Below are 25,497 nucleotides of genomic sequence, written 5' to 3' on the forward strand. Positions count from 1 at the left end.
TATTGACAAAGCTTTATTGAACAATATTAAGTAAGAAGCTGATTGGCTACCATGCACAGCTATACCAAATGTTGCACGCTCCAGTTTTAGTAAATCAGCCCCAATGTCTAGTCCCCTATTGGTTACTGTTTGTTTTTGATTTCGCACACAGACTTGCTCTTTCAGGTTTTTAAAAAGAAAATCGGACAATTCGAATATGGATCATTTCATCTAATTTTTTAATTGTGTGCCTTAGGCTTCATGCTGATTTCCAACATCCAATCATGTGCAAGCAAAAATGCTGTTTTTTTTCTTGCATGTCAGTGGGTATTCTATGCAAAGTGAAGCTTCGCCTCATTTACTCATTTTTGGTTAAAAACGTATACTTTATTTTGCAAAGAAACTATACAAAACACAAATATTTCAACAGGGTACATTCCACTCTGTACTGCGACACAGCGCATAAATATACTACATAACAATACAGATCGAAGCATACAAATAAATTACATTCATCCTGTGGTATGATGCCCAATGTGTTGTGCAGAGTAAGGTACCCCGAAACATCACATCATGCATGACGCCGCATTACCCTGAAAGCAGTATTTCAATTACATGTCATAATTTCAAGTTATTATACTGTCAAAATAGCATTCAACTGGGCAACAGGTGTGATGCTCTATTTACTAATAGAGCATCTGACCATGCAAAGTAAACAGTCCATTGGCCTTTAGTAAATGCTCCCTGATGTGTACAAAGCAGAGGAGGCTCATCCAGAACACATCTCATCCCCCATACTGCAACCCATGTCACTGATAATCCCCCATCACTGCTCTTCTCATTATTATTACTGATGAGCAGGGCTTTTTTTCCAGGGGGAACTTGGGGGAACTCAGTTCCACCACCTCTGGTTCAGACCCTTTGGTGCCTGCTCACCACAATCACTTGTAAACACAGAAGTCTGGTTTCTGTGTTTACAATTGACAGCTCTGCACTCTGTATGTAACCCCCTGAACTCTGCACTCTCTATGTAATGCAATCCTGGTATTTAATGCACCTTTAAGACCCTCCTGTTTGTGAAATCTGAACGGGGTTCGTGGTTGAGTTCCTGCACCTATTTTCTGAGAAAAAAAGCTCTGCTGATGAGGATAATGCTACAAAAGAGATCAGAAGCACCATATTCTCGGTAATCACTTATTGCACGATGGTCACTTTCCACTCACTCTCCCACCTTCCTTCTCCCCCACTTTTTTTTTTATTTTACCCCTGTGTTTGTCACTTTATGTTTTTTTTTTTGGTTTGGTGCACATTTGTACACCTTGTGTGTGATTAGTAGAATGCCGGGCCTCGGGCCAGCCCTGAACGTCTTGGGAGTGGGTGGACATGGCCTTCTGGCTTAGTTCGCCTGCTCTCATGGGTCTCCCTTCGGTGGAGCCCCACCTGGGAGGGTTCTGTTTCCGCAGACCCTCCGAGGAAGTTGGGTCCGTGTCGGCTTTGGCTGCTCGGACCACTGTATTACCTAACACCCCGGGGGATCAGGGTTGGGTCCTTCTCACAGAGGACCACTTGACGTTAGCACCCGTCGCACTTTTTTTGTGTATCACTCTTTATGTGTGTGCGCATTTTTTCTGCACCGGGTGGAGTTTTTTGGGTTGTATTATGGCACTTCACAGGCTTTTCAATAGAAAAAAAATATCCTCGGTAATCACTCAGTATATAAACAGATACAATGTACACACCTGATCGTATGGAGGAGACATCTGAGTAAAGAGTAAATGAGTCAGACACCAGTGTCCTGTTACACTGAGGTCTGGATTGTACACACAGGTAAATCTACACTATGGTGGTACAGGATGCAAAGGCTATTAGTTGTTAGGAAGCAGATTCACTGTTGGTTGTTGTTGGAAAAAAGTATAGTAGCAGAGTTGTGCACACTGTTAGTTGTTGGAGAGGGCGGGGGTGCACACTGTTAGTTGTTGGGTAGCAGAGCACAGTGTTAGTGTTGCGCTTACCGGCTCGGACGTGTAGTAGGGCTCCCAGCACACACAGTGCGGTGAAGGTGACACCCGGGGTCATGTCTGCTCGGTGTACAGCATTGAGCTCCGTCTAAAGTCCGCTCACACTTACTACAATGCCATTCGCCGACCACTCTACACTACACGGACCCCAGCAGCAGCCAGGACGTAGAGCGGGGTGACGTCACCGGGGAGCAGAGAGTTTCCTCAGTCTGAGCCGAACTCTCCGGAGATCTCATTCCTCCCGTGGGGGGCGGCTGGAGGGCGGGACAGTGAGGAGGAGAGGCGCACAGAGGATTGTTCCCTCAGGAGGGAGAGCTGAGTATGTCATCTACTCCGTGTTTAGTCTGTGTAGTGTGTACAGGATGGAGGGGGGCTGTACACACATTATATGACCGGATATATATACACCTGTGTACACATTGTACGATCTCATTTATGTTTAAACCTGGGTCCATGTGGTAGACACGTGTTTCTTAACTTTGTTTTCAGTCAGGGAACATTTAGGCCTCACACACCTGTATACACTTTATATACATTGTATGACCAGATATATACAGATATATACACTATATATATATATTGTATGACCAGATATATACACCCGTGTACACTATATACACTTACACATATGACCTGATATATACACCAGTGTACACTATATATACATTATATGACCATATATATACCTGTGTACACTATATACATATTGTACAATCTCATTTATGTTTACACCTGGGTACATGTGGAAGGCACGTGTTGTTTTCAGTCAGGGAACTTTTAGGCCTCACATACCCGTGTACACTATATATACATTGTATGACCGGATATATATATATACACTATACATTGCATGGCCGTATATATTTTTTATATATATATATATACACACACATTGTATGACTGGATATATACACCTGTATACACTATATATACATTGCATGACTGTGTGTGTATATGTGTGTGTGTGTGTATATATATATATATATATATATATATATATATATATATACACATTGTATGAACAGATATTAACACCTGTATACACTATATATACATTGTATGACTGGATATTTACACCTTTGTACACTATATATGTAGTGTACAAATGTGTGTGTGTGTGTATATATATATATATATATATAGTATTACCTGATATATAGCCACCTGTGTTCACTATATATACATTGTATGACCTGATCTGTGTACACTATATACACTGGTGTACACTATGCATTCTATGACCTGCTTTATGCACCTACACCTGGGTACATATAGCAGACACATGTTTATCAACCTTTTTCCAGTCCGATACCTTTTAGGCCTCATGCACACGGGGGCTTTTGTAAACACTTTACTACTGAGTAGGGATGAGCTCCGGCGTGTTCAGCACTGCGCTGTGCTAATCACATGCAGTGAGACATTTCCCGATCTCTGCAGCCGCGCATCGGGACAATGTCTTACTGCATGTGATTAGCGCAGCGCGTTGGAGACTTCCTGGCATGCTCTGCACGTGGAGTTTTCAAAACCCCCCAGAGCTCATCCCTACTACTGAGCTCCAAAAACACACCTAAGCCACATTTTTGCAATTTCCATTGAATGGCTGAACTACACATGATAAACGCCCAAATGTAACTCCACAATCATTTTGGTTGTGGAGTGTCGGGCATTTTTATCAGTGTGTTTTTGTATTGCATTTTGTCGCACTAAAAAAAGCACAAAGCGTAGTACATGTCTGCTACCCACACTTGTCGAATTATCGGGGTGTTCGGCCTGCCGAAGGACCACAATGCACTTCGCCTCTGCACAGTGCATTGGAAGCCCTGATTGGCTAAAGCAATGAAAGCCTTGCCAAATCGGGGCGCAGAGCACTGTCAGAGCCATGATTGGAGAAAGTAATGATGACTTTATCCAATCATGGCTCATTGCTCTTAGTCCCACACTATAATAATATTTTCCCCGTTGCGGCCATTAGCATTGTAATATTGCTGTGGAGAGAGATAGAACAGGACTCCGTTCAGTTCTACTAGCGAGTTAGTGTGCTATAGTGTGATTCTATTGTCAGTGTAGAATATCAGTTTAGTGTGAATCTAGTGATAGTTCAGTGTGAGTGTGGTGTGACCATTTATTTTTACTTTAGCGTCAGTTTAATTTGTCATAACAGGTTTCCTACAGTATATATCTGCGTTACTGCACATTTAATGCAGTATATATCCGTGCATTACTGCACATTTAACGCATTATCTTTGAGTGCATTACTGCACGTCTAACACAGTATATGTTAGTGCGCTACTATACGTTTAGCGCAGTATATATATCAGTGCGTTGTTGCACAATTTATGCAGTATATATCAGTGCGTTACTGCACATTTTACGCAGTGTATATCTGTGCATTAGAGGTAGACCGATATGGGTTTTTCTCTGGCAGATGCCGATATTTGGAAATTGGGGCGGCCGATATGTGTTGCCGATTTTTGCGGCCGATATTTTTTTTTTTATTATTTTTTTCCCCTCATCTCCAAAAACCAAGGGTGGAGAGAAGATAATTGTTTAGGGTGGAGTGCAGCCTGTCAGTGCCACATCAGTGCCCACCAGTGCAGCCTATCAGTGTCCATCAGGGCCACCTCATCAGTGCCCACCAATGCACCAGTGCATCCCATCAGTGCCCACCAGTGCATCCCATCATCAGTGCCCACCAGTGCATCACCTCATCAGTGCCCACCAGTACATCACCTCATCAGTGCCCACCAGTGCATCATCTCACCAGTGCATCACCTCATCAGTGCATCTCACCAGCGCATCTCCTCATCAGTGCCCACCAGTGCATCTCCTCATCAGTGCCCACCAGTGCATCTCCTCATCAGTGCCAATCAGTGCATTACCATGTCATCAGTGCATTACCAAGTCAGTGCCCACCAGTACAGCCCAATGTCATTCACTGCCACCAGCGGAGCGCTCCAGGCTCCGTTCCATCTCCCAGTCCCAGCACAAGAAAGTTCCAATGTCCCTGGCCCCGACGTGCTGCCCCGCCTCTGCCTACAATCCCCAGAAGGCAGAGCGGGCCTGTAGCAGCCAATCGGCGGCGGCCGCTGCCGACATCCTCCACTCTGGGGAAAAAAAACGTCCCCTGACATGCTGCGCGCCCTGCCTCTGCCTACAAATCCCAGAATGCAGCGCGGGCCGGTAACTGCCGGCCCGCGCTGCTGGAGTAGTTTATGTTTTCACTGGTTGCTGTGTTTATTGGTGTGTGTTCACTGTAAATAAATATCACTTTAATGATAAATACTTTTGTTTTGTCTCAGATCCCTTGTGTAGCTACGTGTCTGGCGGTCTTCGCTGCTGATGCTGACAGGATGCTACCTGGACTATGCAAATAATTAGCTGTAGCAAGAGGCAGTATTTTTATGAAGGGCTGGAGAGCAATACAATAAAAAGTGTCTGCAGGTAACAGTATACCAGGACCAATATTATGGCTGTGCTGGCTGTCTCTGCCTGGACAATTTCTGTGGACAAATGCTTTGGCTGTGCTGACAATATCCTTGTGCTGACCATAGACAATATTCCTGCCTGCTGCCTGGATAATTACTATTGCTGTCGCTAAGCACATCCCTGACTGCTGCCTGGACCAGTGCTCTCCTCTTTGGACACTACTAAAAGCACAGGTAATACTTTTTTGTTTTACCCTTTCTGCAATATAATTTATTTTGGATTGTAATTCTTGGTATGTACATACTATGTGTTAGAAATATGAAGGGCCTTCAAAAATGATAGGTTGCCAGGAAATTATATATGTAATGTATGCTCCTAGAACGCCTGATGGTGCTACTTGCATGTTGGGCCTCTGTATGTGGCCAAGCTGTGTAAAAGTCTTACACATGTGATATCCCCATATTCAGGAGGGTGTCATTTTTGCTATGTACTGTATTTGCTATGTGTTGGAAATATATGCGTTTTCATATTTTTCCAAATTTTCCAAAAACTTCTGGAAAAAAAATAACCATTCAAAAGACTCATTATGCCTCATAGATTATTCGTTGGGGTGTTTGCTTTCCAAAATGGGGTCATTTTGTGGGCAATTCCATTGTCCTGGTGCTCCAGGGCCTTTAAAAGTGTAATAGGTGGTTGAGAAATGAGATGTGCAAATTATGCTTGTTGAACCCCTGAAGGTGCTACTTCAATGTTTGGTCTTTGTATGTGGCCAGGCTGTGTAAAAGTCTCACTCACGAGGAGTAGCAGAATGTATTTTGGGGTGTAATTTGTTGTATGCATATGCTCTGTGAGAGAAATAACCAGTTAATATGACAATTTTGTAAAAAAACAAAACAATCCTAATTTTGCAAAGAATTGTGGGAAAAAAGTACAACTTAAAAAAAACTCACCATGCTACTTACTTAAAGTGATAGTAAACTCTCTGTACTACCACTTTAATAAGGCTTACCTGTAGGTATAAAGAATATCTCCTAAACCTTACCCATGCAGTCATCCACATCACCACCAGTCCGGTCATTTCCTAAGTAAACTCCCAGCCTTGCTCCTGGTGAGGATGGGTACTGCGCTTTGGTCTTGGTCTTTTTGCCGAGTTCTAGTCTGGCCTTCTGGCTGGCTGGTGTAAGTGCTATCTCTGTCAGCGATCCGGTAGGAGGAGCTGGTAATGCCCTGGGATATGACGGGGTAGAACCATGCAAATCCGCCGGGTTGGCTGGCCGGGGTGGAGGGCTGCACTGGCCGGTCGGGGGGTCGGATATGGAACGAAAAGCCTATGGTGCATGTGCCCCTGGAGTGGCAGTCCAGGGGTATCTGAAGATCACTGTGTGTGAGGGACACATTGATTTAAGATACCACGGTCACTGCACCAGATACACGCTTTTTTTAGCACCTGCCTCCTGGGCCGGGCCTTTTGGCTAGGACCGGAGGAATTTTTTATTCCTGGCCGGAGGGCCTGGTCATTGTTTCACCACAATGGCCACTTCTTTCACTCTCCTCTCCACTATCCCTTCCCCCACTTTATTTTATTTAAGCCTGTGTTTGTCACTTTTTTGTCTTTTTTTGTTGTGCACGTTTTGTCACTGTGTGATTAGTAGGGTGCGGGTCCTCGGGCCAGCCCTGAACGTCTTGGGAGTGGGTGGACATGGCCTTCTGGCTTAGTTCGCCTGCTCTCATGGGGTCTCCCTTCGGGGGAGCCCCACCTAGTACTGGGAGGGTTCTGTTTCGGCAGTCCCTCCGAGGAAGTTGGGTCCGTGTTGTCGGCTTCGGTTGCTCGGACCACAGTACCTCAGTCCCTGTCTGGAGCCTAACGCCCCGGGGGATCAGGGTTTGGGTCCCTCTTCACAGGAGGACCACTTGACGTTGCACCCGTCTGCACGTTTTTGTGAACACTCTTTATGTGTGTGCACATTTTTTCTGCACCGGGTGGAGTTTTTTGGGTGTGTTCACACGCCATAGGCTTTTCAAAAAAAAAAAAATAAATCTCCTAAACCTTATAGGTTTAGGAGATATTCCCCCCCGCAATGCGCCACTGACTGCAGCAGTGCATGCGCAGCGGGGATCCTCAGCTAAAGGGCCCTCAGCCGCCGGACCTTGCCGGAGAGAAGTCTCCCGCGCGCATGCGTGGGAGTGACGACATCGCCGCTCCAGCCAATCAGCGCTGGAGCGGCGATCCCCGGAAGACACGCCGAGGAAAGATGACATCTCCCTCGGCGTGGACCAGGTAAGTTCCTCTCACCTTGTTCCAAGGTAAGTATTTTATAATCGGCTAGTATGCGGTGCATACCAGCTGATTATGGCTTTTGCTTTTCAGGTTTAAAAAAAAAAAATGACAACGGGTATACAACCACTTTAATACCTTGGAATGTCTACTTTCTAAAAAGGAGTGATTTGGGGGGTATTTGTACTTTTCTGACTTGTTAGTATCTCAAGAAATGAGATAGGCCGTCAGTACTTCAGGTGTGATCAGATTGATACATTTTCAGGGATTGGCACCATAGTTTGTAAACTCTATAACTTTCACAAAGACCAAAAAATACACACTAATATGGGTTATTTTTACCAAAGATATGTAGCAGTATAAATTGTGGCCCAAATTTATGAAGAAAAATGGCTGATTTGCTAAATTTTATGACAGAAACAAATTTTTCACAAAATTTCTTTTTATTTTTTATTTTTTTATTTATAGCACACAAAATAAACTAGTGATTAAATACCATCAAAAGAAAGCACTATTTGTGTAAATAAAAAAAAATAAAAATAAAAAAAGGACGCAAATTTTGCATTGCAGCCACTGGAAATCTGTAATTTCACCTAGTCAGTCCCAGCCCCCTTCAGTTAAATCACACTATAGGGAACATAATTAACCCCTTGATCGCCCCCTAGTGTTAACCCCTTTCCTGACAATTTTACAGTAATCAATGCATTTTTATAGCACTGATCGCTATAAAAATGGCAATGGTCCCAAAATTGTGTCAAAAGTGTCTGAAGTGTCCGCCATAAGGTCGCAGTACCGATAAAAATCGCCGCCATTACTAGTAAAAAAAAAAAAATATTAATAAAAATGCCATAAATCTATCCCCTAAGCCAGGGCTCGACAAATCCCGGGCGCCAGGTCGCCATGGCGACTAGAAATAGCGTCCTGGCGACTTGGCTTGGAAGGGGGATAAAAAAAAAAAAAAATTTGGTGAGCTGGGGCCATCTGGTGGTGAGCCGTTGGTATTACAAGCTATTACCACCAGATGTGAGCTGGCGCCATCTGGTGGTGGCCGTTGGTATTACAAGTTAAGCATTACAAGTTAAACAGCAATTCTAATGTTGTTTTTCACTATTTTCACTGCCATCTTCTTCCCTCTAATTAGAACCCCCAAACATTATATATATTTTTTATCCTAACACCCTAGAGAATAAAATGGCGATCGTTGCAATACTTTCTGTCACGCCGTATTTGCGCAGCGGTCTTACAAGCGCACTTTTTTGGTGAAAAAATTACACTTTTTTTAATTAAAAAATAAGACAACAGTAAAGTTATCCCCATTTTTTTTTTTTATATTATGAAAGATAATGTTACGCCGAGTAAATTCATACCCAACATGTCACGCTTCAAAATTGCGTCCGCTCATGGAATGCCGACAAACTTTTACCCTTTAAAATCTTCATAGGCGACGTTTAAAAAAAATCTACAGGTTGCATGTTTTGAGTTACAAAGGAGGTCTAGGGCTAGAATTATTGCTCTCGCTCTACCAATCGCGGCGATACCTCACATGTGTGGTTTGAACACCGTTTACATATGTGGGCGCTGCTCACGTATGTGTTCGCTTCTGCGCGCAAGCTCGACGGGCCGCGTTTTCTGGCTCCTAACTTTTACCTGGCTCCTAGATTCCAAGCAAATTTGTCAACCCCTGCCCTTTTTTTTTTTTTTTACGTTAATATGTAGAAGAATACGTATCGGCCTAAACTGTTTTTTGGGGATATTTATTATAGCAAAAAGTAAAAAATATATTTTTTTTTTCTAAATTGTCGCTCTATTTTTGTTTATAGCGCAAAAATAAAAACCTGCATAGGTGATCAAATACCAGCGAAAGAAAGCTCTATTTGTGGGAAAAAAGGACGCCAATTTTGTTTGGGAGCCATGTTGCACGACCGCGCAATAGTCAGGTAAAGCAACGCAGTGCCGAATCGCAAAAAGTGGCCTGGTCATTGACCAGCAAAATGGTCCGGGGCTGAAGTGGTTAAAGTGTGTTTTCTTTTTTGCAGTCATATTTCAGAAAACTCTAATATATGTTTGTTACATGTTCTCATTCACTCAACATATCTAGAATAATTAAAAAAAAAAGTTAGAGGTTTCTTTGGAGCAGGCCTTTGGACAAACTCCAATCCACAACAACTTCAAAGTCTATGGCCTCATACACATGACCGTTTTCCTCGGCAAAAAACAGCAAGAAAACGGATTCTTCCCGAGAAAGCCATTTGTGTGTCCAAGACGTTCAGGTTTCTCGTCTGGAAATCGGGCAAGAATCTCGACGAGAAAAAAAGAGAACCTGCTCTCTTTTTTTTCTCGTTGAGATCCTCGTTTGCCTGTTTCCAGACGAGAAACCCGATAGTGTGTATACTTGCCTGTCGCCGTGGAAACCCGTACATGCTCGAAATGACTTGGACGCATGCGCGGTAGCTTCCACGGCATAGGTAGGGTGAAGCAAGATGGCGGAAACGGCATCGAATGTGACGAGTGCATGCTTGTCGTACACAATGACGTCACCGCGTTCTTTCCTTTCAAGAGAACCGGGGTTCTTTTGAAATGAAAGTCAGTACACTCGGGCGGCAAGAGTTTCTTGCCAACAATCTCGTCAGGGAAAAGTGTATTTCCACAAATTGGGATAACATCTTCTTTATATTTGTTACATGTTCTCATTCACACAGCACAAAAAAAAAAAAAAAAATGTAATAAATTGCTGCTTACATTTTGCTTGCGCTTTTCTGAAAACTCCAAAATGAAAGTTCTCCTCTGTTATGTTATGTTAAAGAAGGGGCTTTGGAGGTATTGTTTATCATTATTAACCCTATCTGTACTCTGCCAGCAGATCTTATCATCCGTTGTAAATTAAATTTGAACAATAGATTGGCTTCTGCAATGGTTGTGAAGGAGTGGAAATTCAGCCTGTCCCTTGTCTTTGTTTGGGATAGGCCTCGTACACACGACTGAGAATCTTGTCAGGAAAAACCTGTTGTTTAATGCACTGTCACTGTCCTAAATGTGCAATGTGATAGTGTCTGTTTAAAGTGCCAACACATCACAATCGTGTGAAGGGGCTCTTAGTATTTGTTGACCTCATTATACCATTTTTACTGAGACTCAAAAACTACACTTCCCTGTAATTGTACAAATATTTGGTGAACAAAAGAGGCCAAGAATGTATTGTGAAACCACAGACTGAACTGCTCATCTCCGATTACAAAGAAGGGAAAGACACATATTTCATCTCGCCTCCACATTGCAGCCTGGAAATCGGTAAGGAAAGATTTTACAACGTAGGTTGGTGTTTCAAGCTGAGACAAAGCATTGTAAATACTGCTTTGCCATTACACTAAAACAGGAGCCACCGTTTTTCCTAAAAGTACTAATCAGTTTTTAGTGGTGAAAATAAACCTAATTCTTAAAAACAAAATTATAGAAATTATTTTACTGACGCTGCAATTGTTTGGGTACCAGTGGGAAGAAAAACTCACACAAACGTTTCTGCTTGGTGATGGGAATGGTGGCCAGACTATTATTTTAATTTGTGGTGGGAGGTTATACGAGATTTTGTATTTATAGTCCTAAAGCAGTGGTTCTCAACCTCAGTCCTCACGTACCCCCAACTTCCCTTAGATAAAATAGCTCTTATCAATACCATGTTATTTATATTGATTTAAAGCAGCTGTGCAAAGTAAAGGAAAACCTGAAAACATGGCCCATTCATTGGAGGTACTTGAGGACTGAGGTTAAGAACCACTGGTCTCCACACTGAGGCCCTGGAAACCACATGCGGCTCTTTCTTGCTTTTATCCAGATCTTGGGGCAATATTCCTCCCACAGTCAGCAACAGTAGGGTGTAGTTCCTGCCACTCTATTCCTCCCACTGATGCCAATGATGGGGCATTATTCCTCTCACCGATAGGCAAATGCGGTTCGTTTCGTTCTAAATTAATATTGGGGGGCGTGGCTTGGCTATGGAGGAGTGAGGACATGCATTGCCTCAGCTCCTCGTCCACCGCCGCTTATTAATTAGCACGGAGGGTCGATTCGCCCCCACAGTGACAGAAACCATGTCCCAGGGACGGCGGGCACTCTCCCAGCAGTCTAGGACGGAGGGGACCAGACAGGAACAGCTGGAGGCTTTCTTTAGCGGGGCCGGCGGACCGGGACACAAGGCTTCCAAAATGATGCAGAAGAGAACTAAAGCATCCAAGACCGCACAAAAAGCTGCAGCCCAGCAGCAATGTATCGCTGACTCCCAGATCCCCTCTCCTGAACTGGTAAGTGACTCTACTCCCCCACCTTCCCCGGGATCCTCTACCTCCCAAAACCGGAGCCCTGACATGGCGGACTTCTTGAGAGATGGGGATATATGGCGCGATATCTGGTCCCTTCCCACGTGAGAGGATCTGGAAAGATTCACTGCCAGAGTTGAGAGGGCCTTTAAAGCTGACATAGCACAGCTCAAAGTAGACACTAATCACCTAGGGGCTAGAATGGAATCTGTGGAACAGAGGTTGGATGAGGCCTTGCCAGCCATTTCTATGCTGCAAGACAGGTACAGTGCCCAGGACCAGAAAATAGAAGCCTTACTGTGTCAGACGATTTTAAGAATCGCAGCAGGAGGGCCAATATCTGCATACGTGGCCTAGAGCTGCACGATTAATCGTCAAGAATCGTTATCGCGATTGCGATCTTGACACAGGTTTTTATGATCTTTGACATGAAAATAATTCTCTCTCTGCACTTTGGTATGCAAAGAATTTCCTCTCAGCCAAAAGTCAAAGTCTGGGCAGCCTGCCAAGTTTTGAAAACATTCTTTATCAGTGGAATGTTAAGTCTAAACATTGTATCATATTGACTTGTACATCAAAGGAATTGACTTTTGTATGTAAATTAAAAATATTTAACCACTTAAACCCCAAACGTTTTTCTGACAGCTCTTTTCAAGTTAAAATCTTTTTTTTTTTTGTTTTGCTAGAAAATTACTTAGAACCCCCAAACACACACACACACACACACACACACACACACACACACACACACACATATATAGATATATATATATATATATATATATATATATATATATATATATATATATATATATATATATATATATATATATATATATATATATATATATAATTTTTAGATGAGACCCTAGAGAGGGTTGTTGCAATATTTAATGTTGCACTGTATTTGCGCAGCAGTCTTTTTAAATGCAATTTTTTGGGAATAAATTTGTTTAACCACTTAAGCCCCAAGCCTGTTTTTCAGATTCGGCGTTTACAAGACTAAAACATTTTTTTTTTGCTAGAAAATTACTTAAAACCCCCAAACATTATATATTTTTTCCAACACCCTAGAGAATAAAATGGCGGTCATTGCAATACTTTGTCACACCGTATTTGCGTAGCGGTCTTACAAGCGCACTTTTTTTTGGAGAAAATTCACTTTTTTTAATTAAAAAATAAGACAACAATAAATTTGGCCCAATTTTTTTATATATTGTGAAAGATAATGGTACGCCGAGTAAAATGATCCCCAACATGTCACGCTTAAAAATTGCGCCCGCTCGTGGCATGGCGTCAAAATTTTACCCTTAAAAATCTCGATAGGCGACGTTTAAAAAATTCTATAGGTTGCATTTTTAGAGCTACAGAGTAGGTCTAGAGCTAGAATTATTGCTGTCGCTCTAACGATCGCGGCGATACCTCACTTGTGTGGTTTAAACACCGTTTTCATATGCAGGCGCTACTCGCGTATGCGTTCGCTTCTGCGCACGAGCTCGACGGGGCGTTTTAAAAAAAATATAATTTTTTACACTGAAAATAAAAAATAAAATTAAAATGTATCACTTTTATTCCTATTACAAGGAATGTAAACATCCCTTGTAATAGAAAAAAGCATGACAGGTCCTCTTAAATATGAGATCTGGTGTCAAAACGACCTCAGATCTCCTCTTAAATATGAGATCTGGTGTCAAAACGACCTCAGATCTCATATTTAGACTTAAATGCAAAAAAAAAAAAAAATGGAAATTTTGTCATTTAAAAAAATACCTATACCAATAGGTGGCGCCAACGAGTTTGAATTTCTTAAAGCTGAATTCGATTTTTTTGTATATATGCTACTTGGGCCAGTAGATGGCACTGCAGAGATTTCTTATCTTTCCCTAATGCAGAGTAATGCTACGCCAATAGATGGTGCCCAAGAGTTATGTTGGTGTTGCGATTGCTAAAGTAGTAATGGACAATAGATCTAATTCTTTGCCTACATTAGACTCAATTGTGCCAATTCTAACCAGCATTCTATTGCATAAATAAATGGGACACCATGAATTTACCACTAGGGATCCATTCACACCTGTATGTTTGTGCTTGTGAAAATACACCTCATTGCGTCAAAAGCACATCGTCCCCTTTAAATCATATGCAATTGTTCATATCTATGTGCTGTATTTTTAAGCAGTAAACATATGATGTGATTATAAAAGAAAGTTTACCGCTCAGAGGTCCCAGAGAACAGCAAATTGGAGTCCAAACACTTGGTTGTAGGCACTGCAATAGTATGCAAAAATGTATAAGAAAGAACCGGGACGGCCGCACTCCAAAAATAAAAATGTGTTCCTTTTAATAAAAACTGGTCACAACATGGATGTCACAGCAAAAAATCAGGAAAAAGGTCTAACGCGTTTCACACTCTCATACAGTGCTTATTCATAGCTATGAATAATCACATGATGTAATTATGTTATATTACCGTTTTTTCTTTATTTTTTAGAGGAAATTAGATGCATTCTAGTGCATAATAATGAGGATTTATATAGTGCTAATAATTTGCATCACACATACAATATAAAGATACATGTCATTTAAACCAAACACATTCCCTGCCGTAAAAAACAATGTCTTCTCTGCACTCTTCATGTAATGTATAAAATGGACACACATTAGAAAATGGCAAGCAAATAGTTTAAAAAAAACGACGTTATTGCACAGGAGTAAAAAAACAAAAGAAATGGTAAATCAAAAAAATAATCTATAAAAATAGTGAAAGCAGTAGTTTAAATTTCATTTGGGATATTTTTACAGCCCTGATATTTGTTGTATTTAAAAAAATAGATATGTGCGTAACAAAGCCATCAAAATCCCCCCCCCCCCCCCCCACACACACACACACACACACACACACACACACACACACACACACCAAATTTGTGTCCCCATCAGAGGTACCAGCACGGCCATCCAGCCCCCTCCCCGCCATATTTGTGTCCCCATCAGAGCCATTAAAACCCCCACACACATTTGTGGTCCCATCAGACACGCACACCCTGGAAGGATGGTTTCAGCAGGGACTACGCTGTGCTGCCTGACAGAATACTGGGGGCCGGCCCATGGTTGAGTCTGAGCCATCTGGAAGGGTGCTCCTGGTGAGGATGGGTGCTGTGCTTGGTCTTGGTCTTTTTGCCGAGTTCTAGTCTGGCCTCCTGGCTGGCTGGTGTAAGTGCTATCTCTGTCAGCGATCCGGTTGGAGGAGCTGGTAATGCCCTGGGATAAGACGGGGTAGAGCCATGCAAATCCGCTGGGTTGACGGAGGGTCTGGAGGGGCTAGTATTGGTGGAGGCTGTTACCTGAGCGGCAGTTCTCCCCAAGAAAACCTTGAAGGGCTCTCTAGCTGGCAGGGGTGGAGGGCTGCACTGGCCGGTCGGGGGGTCGGATATGGAACGAAAAGCCTATGGTGCATGTGCCCCTGGAGTGGCAGTCCAGGGGTATCTGAAGATCACTGTGTGTGAGGGACACATTGATTTAAGATACCACGGTCACTGCACCAGATACACGCTTTTTTTTTAGCACCTGCCTCCTGGGCCGGGCCTTTTGGCTAGGACCGGAGGAATTTTTTATTCCTGGCCGGAGGGCCTGGTCATTGTTTCACCACAATGGCCACTTCTTTCACTCTCCTCTCCACTATCCCTTCCCCCACTTTATTTTATTTAAGCCTGTGTTTGTCACGTTTTTGTCTTTTTTTGTTGTGCACGTTTTGTCACTGTGTGATTAGTAGGGTGCGGGTCCTCGGGCCAGCCCTGAACGTCTTGGGAGTGTGTGGACATGGCCTTCTGGCTTAGTTCGCCTGCTCTCATGGGGTCTCCCTTCGGGGGAGCCCCACCTAGTACTGGGAGGGTTCTGTTTCGGCAGTCCCTCCGAGGAAGTTGGGTCCGTGTCGGCTTCGGTTGCTCGGACCACAGTACCTCAGTCCCCGTCTGGAGCCTAACGCCCCGGGGGATCAGGGTTTGGGTCCCTCTTCACAGGAGGACCACTTGACGTTGCACCCGTCTGCACGTTTTTGTGAACACTCTTTGTGTGTGCACATTTTTTCTGCACTGGGTGGAGTTTTTTGGGTGTGTTCACACGCCATAGGCTTTTCAAAAAAAAAAAAAAAAATCAGACACGCACACCTCATCAAAACGACCAGCACTTTGGAGACCCCACTCTGCCATATTTGTGTCCCCATCAGAGCCATCAAAACGCCCACGCACATTTGTGTTCCCATCAGAATAACCAGCACTTGAGAGACCCCGCTATAGATGGTTCGCATACTGAGGAAAGCTTTTATCAATACAATAGATGGCGCTCAGTAGTTGCTCTGTAAAAAAGAAATGTGGTATTAAACCAACAGATGGCGCTTTAGAAAGGTGTATTAGTAAAAGTTCAATAGATGGCGCCAAAGAGTTCTAGGGGGTTCAAAAATGTGTATTGTAAATGACCAATAGATGGCGCTGAAGACTTTTTTTCTGGTTGATAGTGAATAATTATATTGGACCAATAGATGGCGCTGAATAAGTTCTATTTTTATTTACAGAAAGGGAAAGAAGTATACCAATAGGTGGCGCCAATGAGTTTTGATGAATTTCTTAAAGCTGAATTTGAATTTTTTGTATATGTGCTACTTGGGCCAGTAGATGGCACTGAAGAGATTTCTTATCTTTCCCTAATGCAGAGTAAAGCTACGCCAATAGATGGTGCCCAAGAGTTATGTTGGTGTTGCGATTGCTAAAGTAGTAATGAACAATAGATCTAATTCTGTGCTTACATTAGACTCAATTGTGCCAATTCTAACCAGCATTCTAGTGCATAAATAAATGGACACCATGAATTTACCACTAGGGATCCATTCACACCTGTATGTTTGTGCTTGCGAAAATACACCTTCTCATTGCGTCAAAAGCACATGGTCCCCATTACATCATATGCAATTGTTCATATCTATGTGCTGTATTTTTAAGCAGTAAACATATGATGTGATTATGTTATATTAGCTTTTTTTTCTTTCTTTTACAGAGGAAATGAGATGCATTCTAGTGCATAATAATGAGGATTTATATAGTGCTAATAATTTGCATCACACATACAATAAAAAGATACATGTCATTTAAACCAAACATAGTCCCTGCCGTAAAAAAACAATGACTTCTCTGCACTCTTCATGTAATGTATAAAATGGACACACATTAGAAAATGGCACGCAAATAGTTAAAAAAAACGACGTTATTGCACAGGAGTAAAAAAAAAAAAAAAAAAAAAGAAATGGTAAATCAAAAAAATAATCTATAAAAATAGTGAACGCAGTAGTTAAATTTTATTTGGGATATTTTTACAGCCCTGATAATTGTTGTATTTAAAAAAATAGATATGTGCTTAACAAAGCCATCAAAATCACCCCGCTCCCCCCCACCCCCACACACACAAATTTGTGTCCCCATCGGAGGTACCAGCACGGCCATCCAGCCCCCTCCCCGCCATATTTGTGTCCCCATCAGAGCCATTAACACCCCCACACACATTTGTGGTCCCATCAGACACGCACGCCCCATCAAAACGACCAGCACTTTGGAGACCCCACTCTGCCATATTTGTGTCCCCATCAGAGCCATCAAAACGCCCACGCACATTTGTGTTCCCATCAGACAAACACACAAGTGCCCATCAGAAAAACCAGCACTTGGGAGACCCCACTACACACACACCCTCCCCATCAGAACGCTCAGCACTTTGGAGACCCCGCTATCGATGGTTCGCATACTGAGGAAAGCTTTTATCAATACAATAGATGGCACTCAGTAGTTGCTCTGTAAAAAAAGAAATGTGGTATAAAACCAACAGATGGCGCTGTAGATTCTTTTTTAGGCTTTAGAAAGGTGTGTTAGTAAAAGTTCAATAGATGGCGCCAAAGAGTTCTAGGGGGTTCAAAAATGTGTATTGTAAATGACCAATAGATGGCGCTGAAGACTTTTTTTTTCTTGTTGAGAGTGAATAATTATATTATACCAATAGATGGCGCTGAATAAGTTCTATTTTTGTTTACAGAAAGGGAAAGAAGTATACCAATAGGTGGCGCCAATGAGTTTTGATGAATTTCTTAAAGCTGAATTTGAATTTTTTGTATATGTGCTACTTGGGCCAGTAGATGGCACTGAAGAGATTTCTTATCTTTCCCTAATGCAGAGTAATGCTACGCCAATAGATGGTGCCCAAGAGTTATGTTGGTGTTGCGATTGCTAAAGTAGTAATGGACAATAGATGTAATTCTGTGCTTACAGTAGACTCAATTGTGCCAATTCTAACCAGCATTCTAGTGCATAAATAAATGGACACCATGAATTTACCACTGGGGATCCATTCACACCTGTATGTTTGTGCTTGCGAAAATACACCTTCTCATTGCGTCAAAAGCACATCGTCCCCTTTAAATCATATGCAATTGTTCATATCTATGTGCTGTATTTTTAAGCAGTAAACATATGATGTGATTATGTTATATTACCTTTTTTTCTTTCTTTTTCAGAGGAAATGAGATGCATTCTAGTGCATAATAATGAGGATTTATATAGTGCTAATAACTTGCATTACACATACAATATAAAGATACATGTCATTTAAACCAAACACATTCCCTGCCGTAAAAAACAATGTGTTCTCTGCACTCTTCATGTAATGTATAAAATGACAAAAAACAGAAAAAATATTGCGCATACCAAAGTAAATGTGCAACAGCTGCGTCTCAAATGTTATATAACATCAAACCAACATAAAACAAAAAAGGAGTCGCGCTAAGTGATTGAAAATTGCATATGAATAATACCAAGTGAATAATTATGTGCGAATCTAAAAAACATGAACCAAAATAATCATAACAGATCAAGCCTCAAAAAGTGGTCCACAAAATAATTAGTGAAAAAGAGGGAAATAAACCCAATCAAATGAACTGAATAGGTATATAGACACAGTCCCAAATGTAGTGATAAAGAAAGTGTTGAATATATCCACAGCGTCGTGATGACTGACAGACAGGAGACCTCCACCAACGGGTAAAACTGACTCTTACCACAGAGCAAATAAAAAACAGCAACAACGATATCCACTCTCCACTGGGGAAACAGACTCACTCATCCATCCACTGGTGGTTCTCTCAATTGGCAGCCCAAATTAATACTCCAGCGTATGTGAAGAGAGATCAAAAGGGACTCATAGCATAATACTGCATAAAAAATTAATTCAAAAAGCGAAATATTGCACTTACATTAGTCCAATAACAATAGGCATATAAAAACACAGCCGGCCGGTCTGTGTATGAAGCGTGTGCCCAGGATATCCGGGGTCCTCACATGTGCAACGCGGTGACGTCAAAGCGCCGTCTCCCAACGTTTCGCTTCACATCACCGCATTAAATACAAAAAAGAAAAAAGGAAGGCGTGGCTGAACTCCGAGATGGACCTGGCGCCAGACGCACGTCCTCCATCTTGGTTGATGGAAAACCGCCGGTGACTGCCAGTACAATGTCACCCGATGGAGCGGAACATCTAATCTTACACCGAGATCTTTACAAAAAGATGTCGCACCCGTGGCCATCCATTACTATTACTATATTGCGCTTTATTATAGCGCACATAGCCAAAACAGAAAAAGGGAAAAATAATTTTTTATTAACCAATAAGGGGAAAAAATAAAAAATAATACTAATAAACCGTCCCTGCTGGGAAGCAAAGATGGTATATATATAAAACGACCAATTATGGCTATACAAAAATAATAACCGGGGAATATGTGTGTCCAAAGGCTCAAACGTGCAGCTGGACAGATCCATCTCCAGTCACTACTAATAAAAAACATTAAAAACAATATTCATTCAAATGAAGTGCATTAATAGATGGTAAAAAAATATCAATGCCACTACACCCAAAAATGCAGCTATGTTCTGAAAATACAGAATCTGATGACATATATACTTAGAAACCGGTAATCATAACAAATAATCTAGGGCATATATAGCAGGTGAAAAGATTATGAATTGTCTATGAAGCAGTTCACATCTACTTCAATGTTCAGCCCATGTGGGGTATAACATTTTAATTTTGTGAATCCAGGCCATTTCTGACCTGGAGATATTTCTCACCAGGTCACTCCCCCTCCAATGCGCAATGAATTTATCGATACCCAAGAAAACCGTGTTTCTTGGGTCCTTATTATGACAAAGCAAATAATTTTTTTTTTATTTATTTTTTTTGAAAAGCCTATGGCGTGTGAACACACCCAAAAAACTCCACCCGGTGCAGAAAAAATGTGCACACACATAAAGAGTGTTCACAAAAACGTGCAGACGGGTGCAACGTCAAGTGGTCCTCCTGTGAAGAGGGACCCAAACCCTGATCCCCCGGGGCGTTACGCTCCAGACGGGGACTGAGGTACTGTGGTCCGAGCAACCGAAGCCGACACGGACCCAACTTCCTCGGAGGGACTGCCAAAACAGAACCCTCCCAGTACTAGGTGGGGCTCCCCCGAAGGGAGACCCCATGAGAGCAGGCGAACTAAGCCAGAAGGCCATGCCCACCCACTCCCAAGACGTTCAGGGCTGGCCCGAGGACCCGCACCCTACTAATCGCACAGTGACAAAACGTGCACAACAAAAAAAGACAAAAAAGTGACAAACACAGGCTTAAATAAAATAAAGTGGGGGAAGGGATAGTGGAGAGGAGAGTGAAAGAAGTGGCCATTGTGGTGAAATAATGACCAGACCCTCCGGCCAGGAATAAAAAAATCCTCCGGTCCTAGCCAAAAGGCCCGGCCCAGGAGGCAGGTGCTAAAAAAAGCGTGTATCAAAGCAAAGCAAATAATGCTTGGACACAGAGTGCTCTGTGAAGCCACTCCGTATATTCACAATGTGCTCGTTTAGTCTTATGTGGAGGGGGCGTTTAGTCCTGCCCACATATTGGAGACCACACGGGCACATTAACAAATAAATAACACCCACTGTGGAACAGGTGATAAAAGGCTTAATGCTGAACCTTTTCTGAGTACAGCTGGAACTGAACTCCGTAGTCCTCTTAGTAGTTCGCCCATTCAAGCCACAGCTCTGGCACCTACCACACTTAAAGAACCCTGTTAGGCCTGATGAAAACATTGAAGGGATCCTAGGAGGATTTTGTATGTTGGGGGCCAGTTTATCTCTCAAAGAGGGAAGTCCCCTGAACACCACCTGAGGTCTTTCAGGTAGTAGTCCATTCAGGACACTGTCACTTTTTAGAATATGCCAGTATTTTGAAAAAATGCATTTAACACCTGCATATTGGCATGAAAAATCAGTGACAAATGAACATTTGAACCTGACAGTCATTCCGAGGTTTATCCTCCAGTAATGCAACTCTGTCCAAGTTCGCCACTTGGTCTAATGTATTAGACAGGGCTTCACAGCAGTACCCCTTAGAAGCAAATCGTTCTGTTAGGATACTGACCTGCTTAACAAAGGAGGACTGTTTAGTGCAGTTCCTTTTTAATCAAAGGTATTGACTCTTTGGAATGGAGTCTAACCAGGAAGAATAATGACAGCTGTCTTTGGAAATATACAAATTCCTGTCTGTTGCCTTGAAATGTGCGGTAGTTACAAAACAACCCTCCTCGACAGAAATGAGTAGATCCAAGAAGCTAATCTGCATCTGACTGGCCTCGTATGTCAAAAAAATCCCACGTCCATTGATGTTTAATGAGTCGATGAATTGGGACAGGTCATTTTCAGGACCTTCCCATAGGAGGAGGATGTGGTCGATGTATCTGGCCCACAGCAAAATCTGGGGCCTAGACTGAACACGGACGACATCCTCCTCCCATAGGGCCATAAATAAGTTTGCGAGGCTGGGAGCATATTTCGCTCCCATAGCCACTCCGCGACTCTGTTGGTAAAATTTACCGTCATGCCAAAAATAGTTGTGTATGGCTGCGAACTCTAAAAGTTCCATTATGAAGGCAATTTGTATGGTATCAAGGTTTGTTTTGTTTGTCACTCTTTTTGTTTGGTGCTTGGCACTTTGTGTGGCGAGTAGGGTGCTGGTCCTCGGGCCGGTCTCTGAAAGTCTTGGGAGTTGGTGGACTCGGCCTTCTGGTTAGGTTCACCGGCTCTCATGGGGTCTCCCTTCGGGGGAGCCTCACCGAGGAGGGTTCTGTTTCGGCAGTCCCTCCGAGGATGTTGGGTCCTTGTGGCTTCGGCTGCTTGGACCAAGATGGGTCCATTTGGCTTCGGCTGTATGGACCACAGTAACTCTTTTCCCTGTCAGGAGCCTAACGCCCCGGGGGATCAGAGACGGGTCCTCTTCGGAGGACCACTGACGTATGCACCCGTCACAGTTTTTTGTGATGTCACTCTTTATGTGTGTGCACATTTTTCCCTGCACCGGGTGGAGTTTTTGGGTTGTGTTTTGCACGCCACAGGCTTTTCAACAGAAAAAATCAAGGCCACTATCTTTGTTCAAATAGTGAGAAACCGCATGCAAGCCAAGATTATGGGGTATAACGGTGTATAGCGAAGTGACATCCGCTGTCACCAACCAAATCCAAAATGTATAAAATAGAAAATGGCAAGCAAATAGTTAAAAAAAACGACGTTATTGCACAGGAGTAAAAAAACTAAAGAAATGGTAAATCAAAAAAATAATCTATAAAAATAGTGAACGCAGTAGTTACATTTTATTTGGGATATTTTTACAGCCCTGATAATTGTTGTCTTTTAAAATATAGATATTGCTTAACAATAGTGCTTAACAAAGCCATCAAAATCACACACCCCCCCCCCCACCCCACACACACACACACACACACACACACACAAATTTGTGTCCCCATCAGAGGTACTAGCACGGCCATCCAGCCCCCTCCCCGCCATATTTGTGTCCCCATTAGAGCCATTAAAACCGCCCACACACATTTGTGGTCCCATCAGACACGCACACCCCATCAAAACGACCAGCACTTTGGAGACCACACTATAGATAGTTACATAGTTAGGTTGAAAGAAGACACAAGCCCATCAAGTTCAACCATAAGAAATAAAATAATAATATCGTACAATTGCATATATACCCAATTTTATACCCACAGTTGATCCAGAGGAAGGCTAAAAACCCAGCAAAGCATGATCCAATTTGCTTCAGCAGGGGGAAACAATTCCTTCCTTATCCCCCATGAGGCAATCGGATATTTCCCAGATCAACTTTACCTATAAATGTTAGTACCCAGTTATATTATGTATATTTAGGAAATAATCCAGGCCTTTCTTAAAGCACTTTACTGAGCTGGCCAGAACCACCTCTGCAGGGAGTCTATTCCACATTTTCACAGCTCTTACTGTGAAGAAACCTTTCCGTTTTGGAGGTGAAATCTCTTTTCCTCTAGACGTAGAGTGCCCCCTTGTCCTCAGTGTTTACAGTAAAGTGAATAACTCAACACCAAGTTCACTATATGGACCCCTTATATATTTGTACATGTTGATTATATCTCCTCTTCTCAAGAGTGAATAAATTCAGTTCTTCTAATCGTTCCTCATAGCTGAGCTCCTCCATGCCTCTTATCAGTTTGGTTGCCCTTCTCTGCACTTTCTCCAGTTCCCCAATATCCTTCTTGAGGACTGGAGCCCAAAACTGAACTGCATATTCCAGATGAGGTCTTACTAATGATTTGTACAGGGGTAAAATGATATCTCTCTCTCTGGAGTCCATACCTCTCTTAATACAAGAAAGGACTTTGCTCGCTTTGGAAACCGCAGCTTGGCATTGCATGCCATTATTGAGCTTATGATCTACCAAAACCCCCAGATCCTTCTCCACTACAGATCCCCCCACTTCTTCTACTCCTAGTATGTATGATGCATGCATATTCTTTTTTTTAACAAAGAGGTTGGTCTTTATTTAGAAGACATCAAAATACAAGTAACATATGTATATAGCTCAGTCAGAAGCAATATATAAACAGGCACATAAAAGTAACAAAGAGACAGTGCGCACCACAATCCATTCACAAGTCATAATACCAGTCCCACCCAACCCTCACATCAGTCAGGAAAAATAAACAGTAAGAAAGCAACTCACATCCAGTAAAATATAAATTAAAATTATTGTGTCCAGGGGAGCCAAACTCTGTCAAATATCTGGGGGCAGCCCATATTAAAGCGGGGGTTCACCCGAAAAAAAATTTTTTAACATTAGATTAAGGCAATTGTGGGAAGCAAAATCGGGTGTTTTTTTTTTTAAATCAATGCAGTACATACCTTTTTAGAGATAGATGTTCTCCGCGGCTTCCGGGTATGATCCGGGTATGATCTTCGGGACTGGGCGTTTCTATTTGATCGACAGGCTTCCGACCGTCGCATACAGCGCGTCACAAGTTGCCGAAAGAAGCCGAACGTCGGTGCGGCTCTATACGGCGCCTGCAGAGAACATCTCTCTCTAAAAAGTTATGTACTACATTGATTTAAAAAAAAACACCCGATTGTGCTTCCCACAATTAGCCTCAATCTAATGTTAAATTTTTTTTTTTTTGGGTGAACCCCCGCTTTAATATAAGTCAGCTTATACTTTGGCAACATTGCATTCACAGAGGAGTCCCATGCCTCAACCGTGGGAGGCGAGGGAGAGGACCACTTCATAAGAATTTCTTTTTTGGCATAAAAAAGCAGCATAGAGACAAGCAACTTTGTATACCGAGGGCGCTGGTCATCGTCATGAATCCCAAGCAGGGCCAACTCAGGCAATACTGAGATAGATAACATGAAATGCATATTGATACACTCAAACACCTCCCCCAATACGTCACCAACAACGGGCAGGTCCAGAACATATGAAAGAAAGTGCCCTCAGGGGAATGACACCTAGGACAGCCAGGCGGTCTATCAGGGTATAATGCATGCATATTCTTAGCCCCCAAGTGCATAACTTTCCATTTATCAACATTAAACCTCATCTGCCACATAGTCGCCCAATTAGACATTGAGGTCAGCTTGTAAATTGGCGACATCCTGTAAAGACGATATTCCACTGCATAGCTTGGTGTCATCTGCAAAGACAGAAATTTTACTTTTGATCTCAGATCCAATATCATTTATAAAGATATTGAAAAGTAAGGGTCCTTTGGGTACACCACTGATAACCTTAGACCATTCAGAGTATGAATCATTAACCACTAATCTCTGAATTCTGTCTTTTAGCCAGTTTTCTATCCATTTACAAACTGATATTTCCAATCCTGTAGACTTTACCTTACACATGAGCCGTGTGTGCGGAACTGTATCAAACGCTTTTGCGAAATCCAGGTATACCACGTCCACTGCCACGCCTCTGTCCAAGGTTATACTTACCTCTTCATAAAAATAAATCGGGTTTGTCTGACAACTTCTGTCTTTCATGAATCCATGCTGTCTGTTGCTTAAAGCGGATCTCCACTCTAAAGTGGAGTCCCGCTG

The 25,497-nt window shown here is 42.5% G+C and overlaps 1 protein-coding gene and 1 long non-coding RNA gene across 2 annotated transcripts in view; one reads left to right on the forward strand and one right to left on the reverse strand.

Annotated features, from left to right (window-relative positions):
- LOC120928253 (chondroitin sulfate proteoglycan 4-like) overlaps nucleotides 1-2,067 on the reverse strand; it is a 99,199-nt gene extending 97,132 nt beyond the window's left edge. The window contains exon 1 of the mRNA XM_040339359.1: nucleotides 1,992-2,067. Within this exon, the coding sequence (XP_040195293.1) occupies nucleotides 1,992-2,055 (64 nt within the window). The 5' untranslated portion in view covers nucleotides 2,056-2,067. The remainder of the gene's footprint in view (nucleotides 1-1,991) is intronic.
- Nucleotides 2,068-2,227: 160 nt separating this feature from the next.
- LOC120928258 lies at nucleotides 2,228-9,558 on the forward strand. The gene is made up of 3 exons (XR_005747180.1): nucleotides 2,228-2,316; nucleotides 5,297-5,656; nucleotides 9,519-9,558. It is a non-coding gene; the product is annotated as an uncharacterized LOC120928258 (long non-coding RNA).
- Nucleotides 9,559-25,497: the final 15,939 nt, after the last annotated feature.

This window comes from Rana temporaria, chromosome 1 (genome assembly GCF_905171775.1).
Source record: "Rana temporaria chromosome 1, aRanTem1.1, whole genome shotgun sequence".
Lineage (NCBI taxonomy): Eukaryota > Metazoa > Chordata > Amphibia > Anura > Ranidae > Rana > Rana temporaria.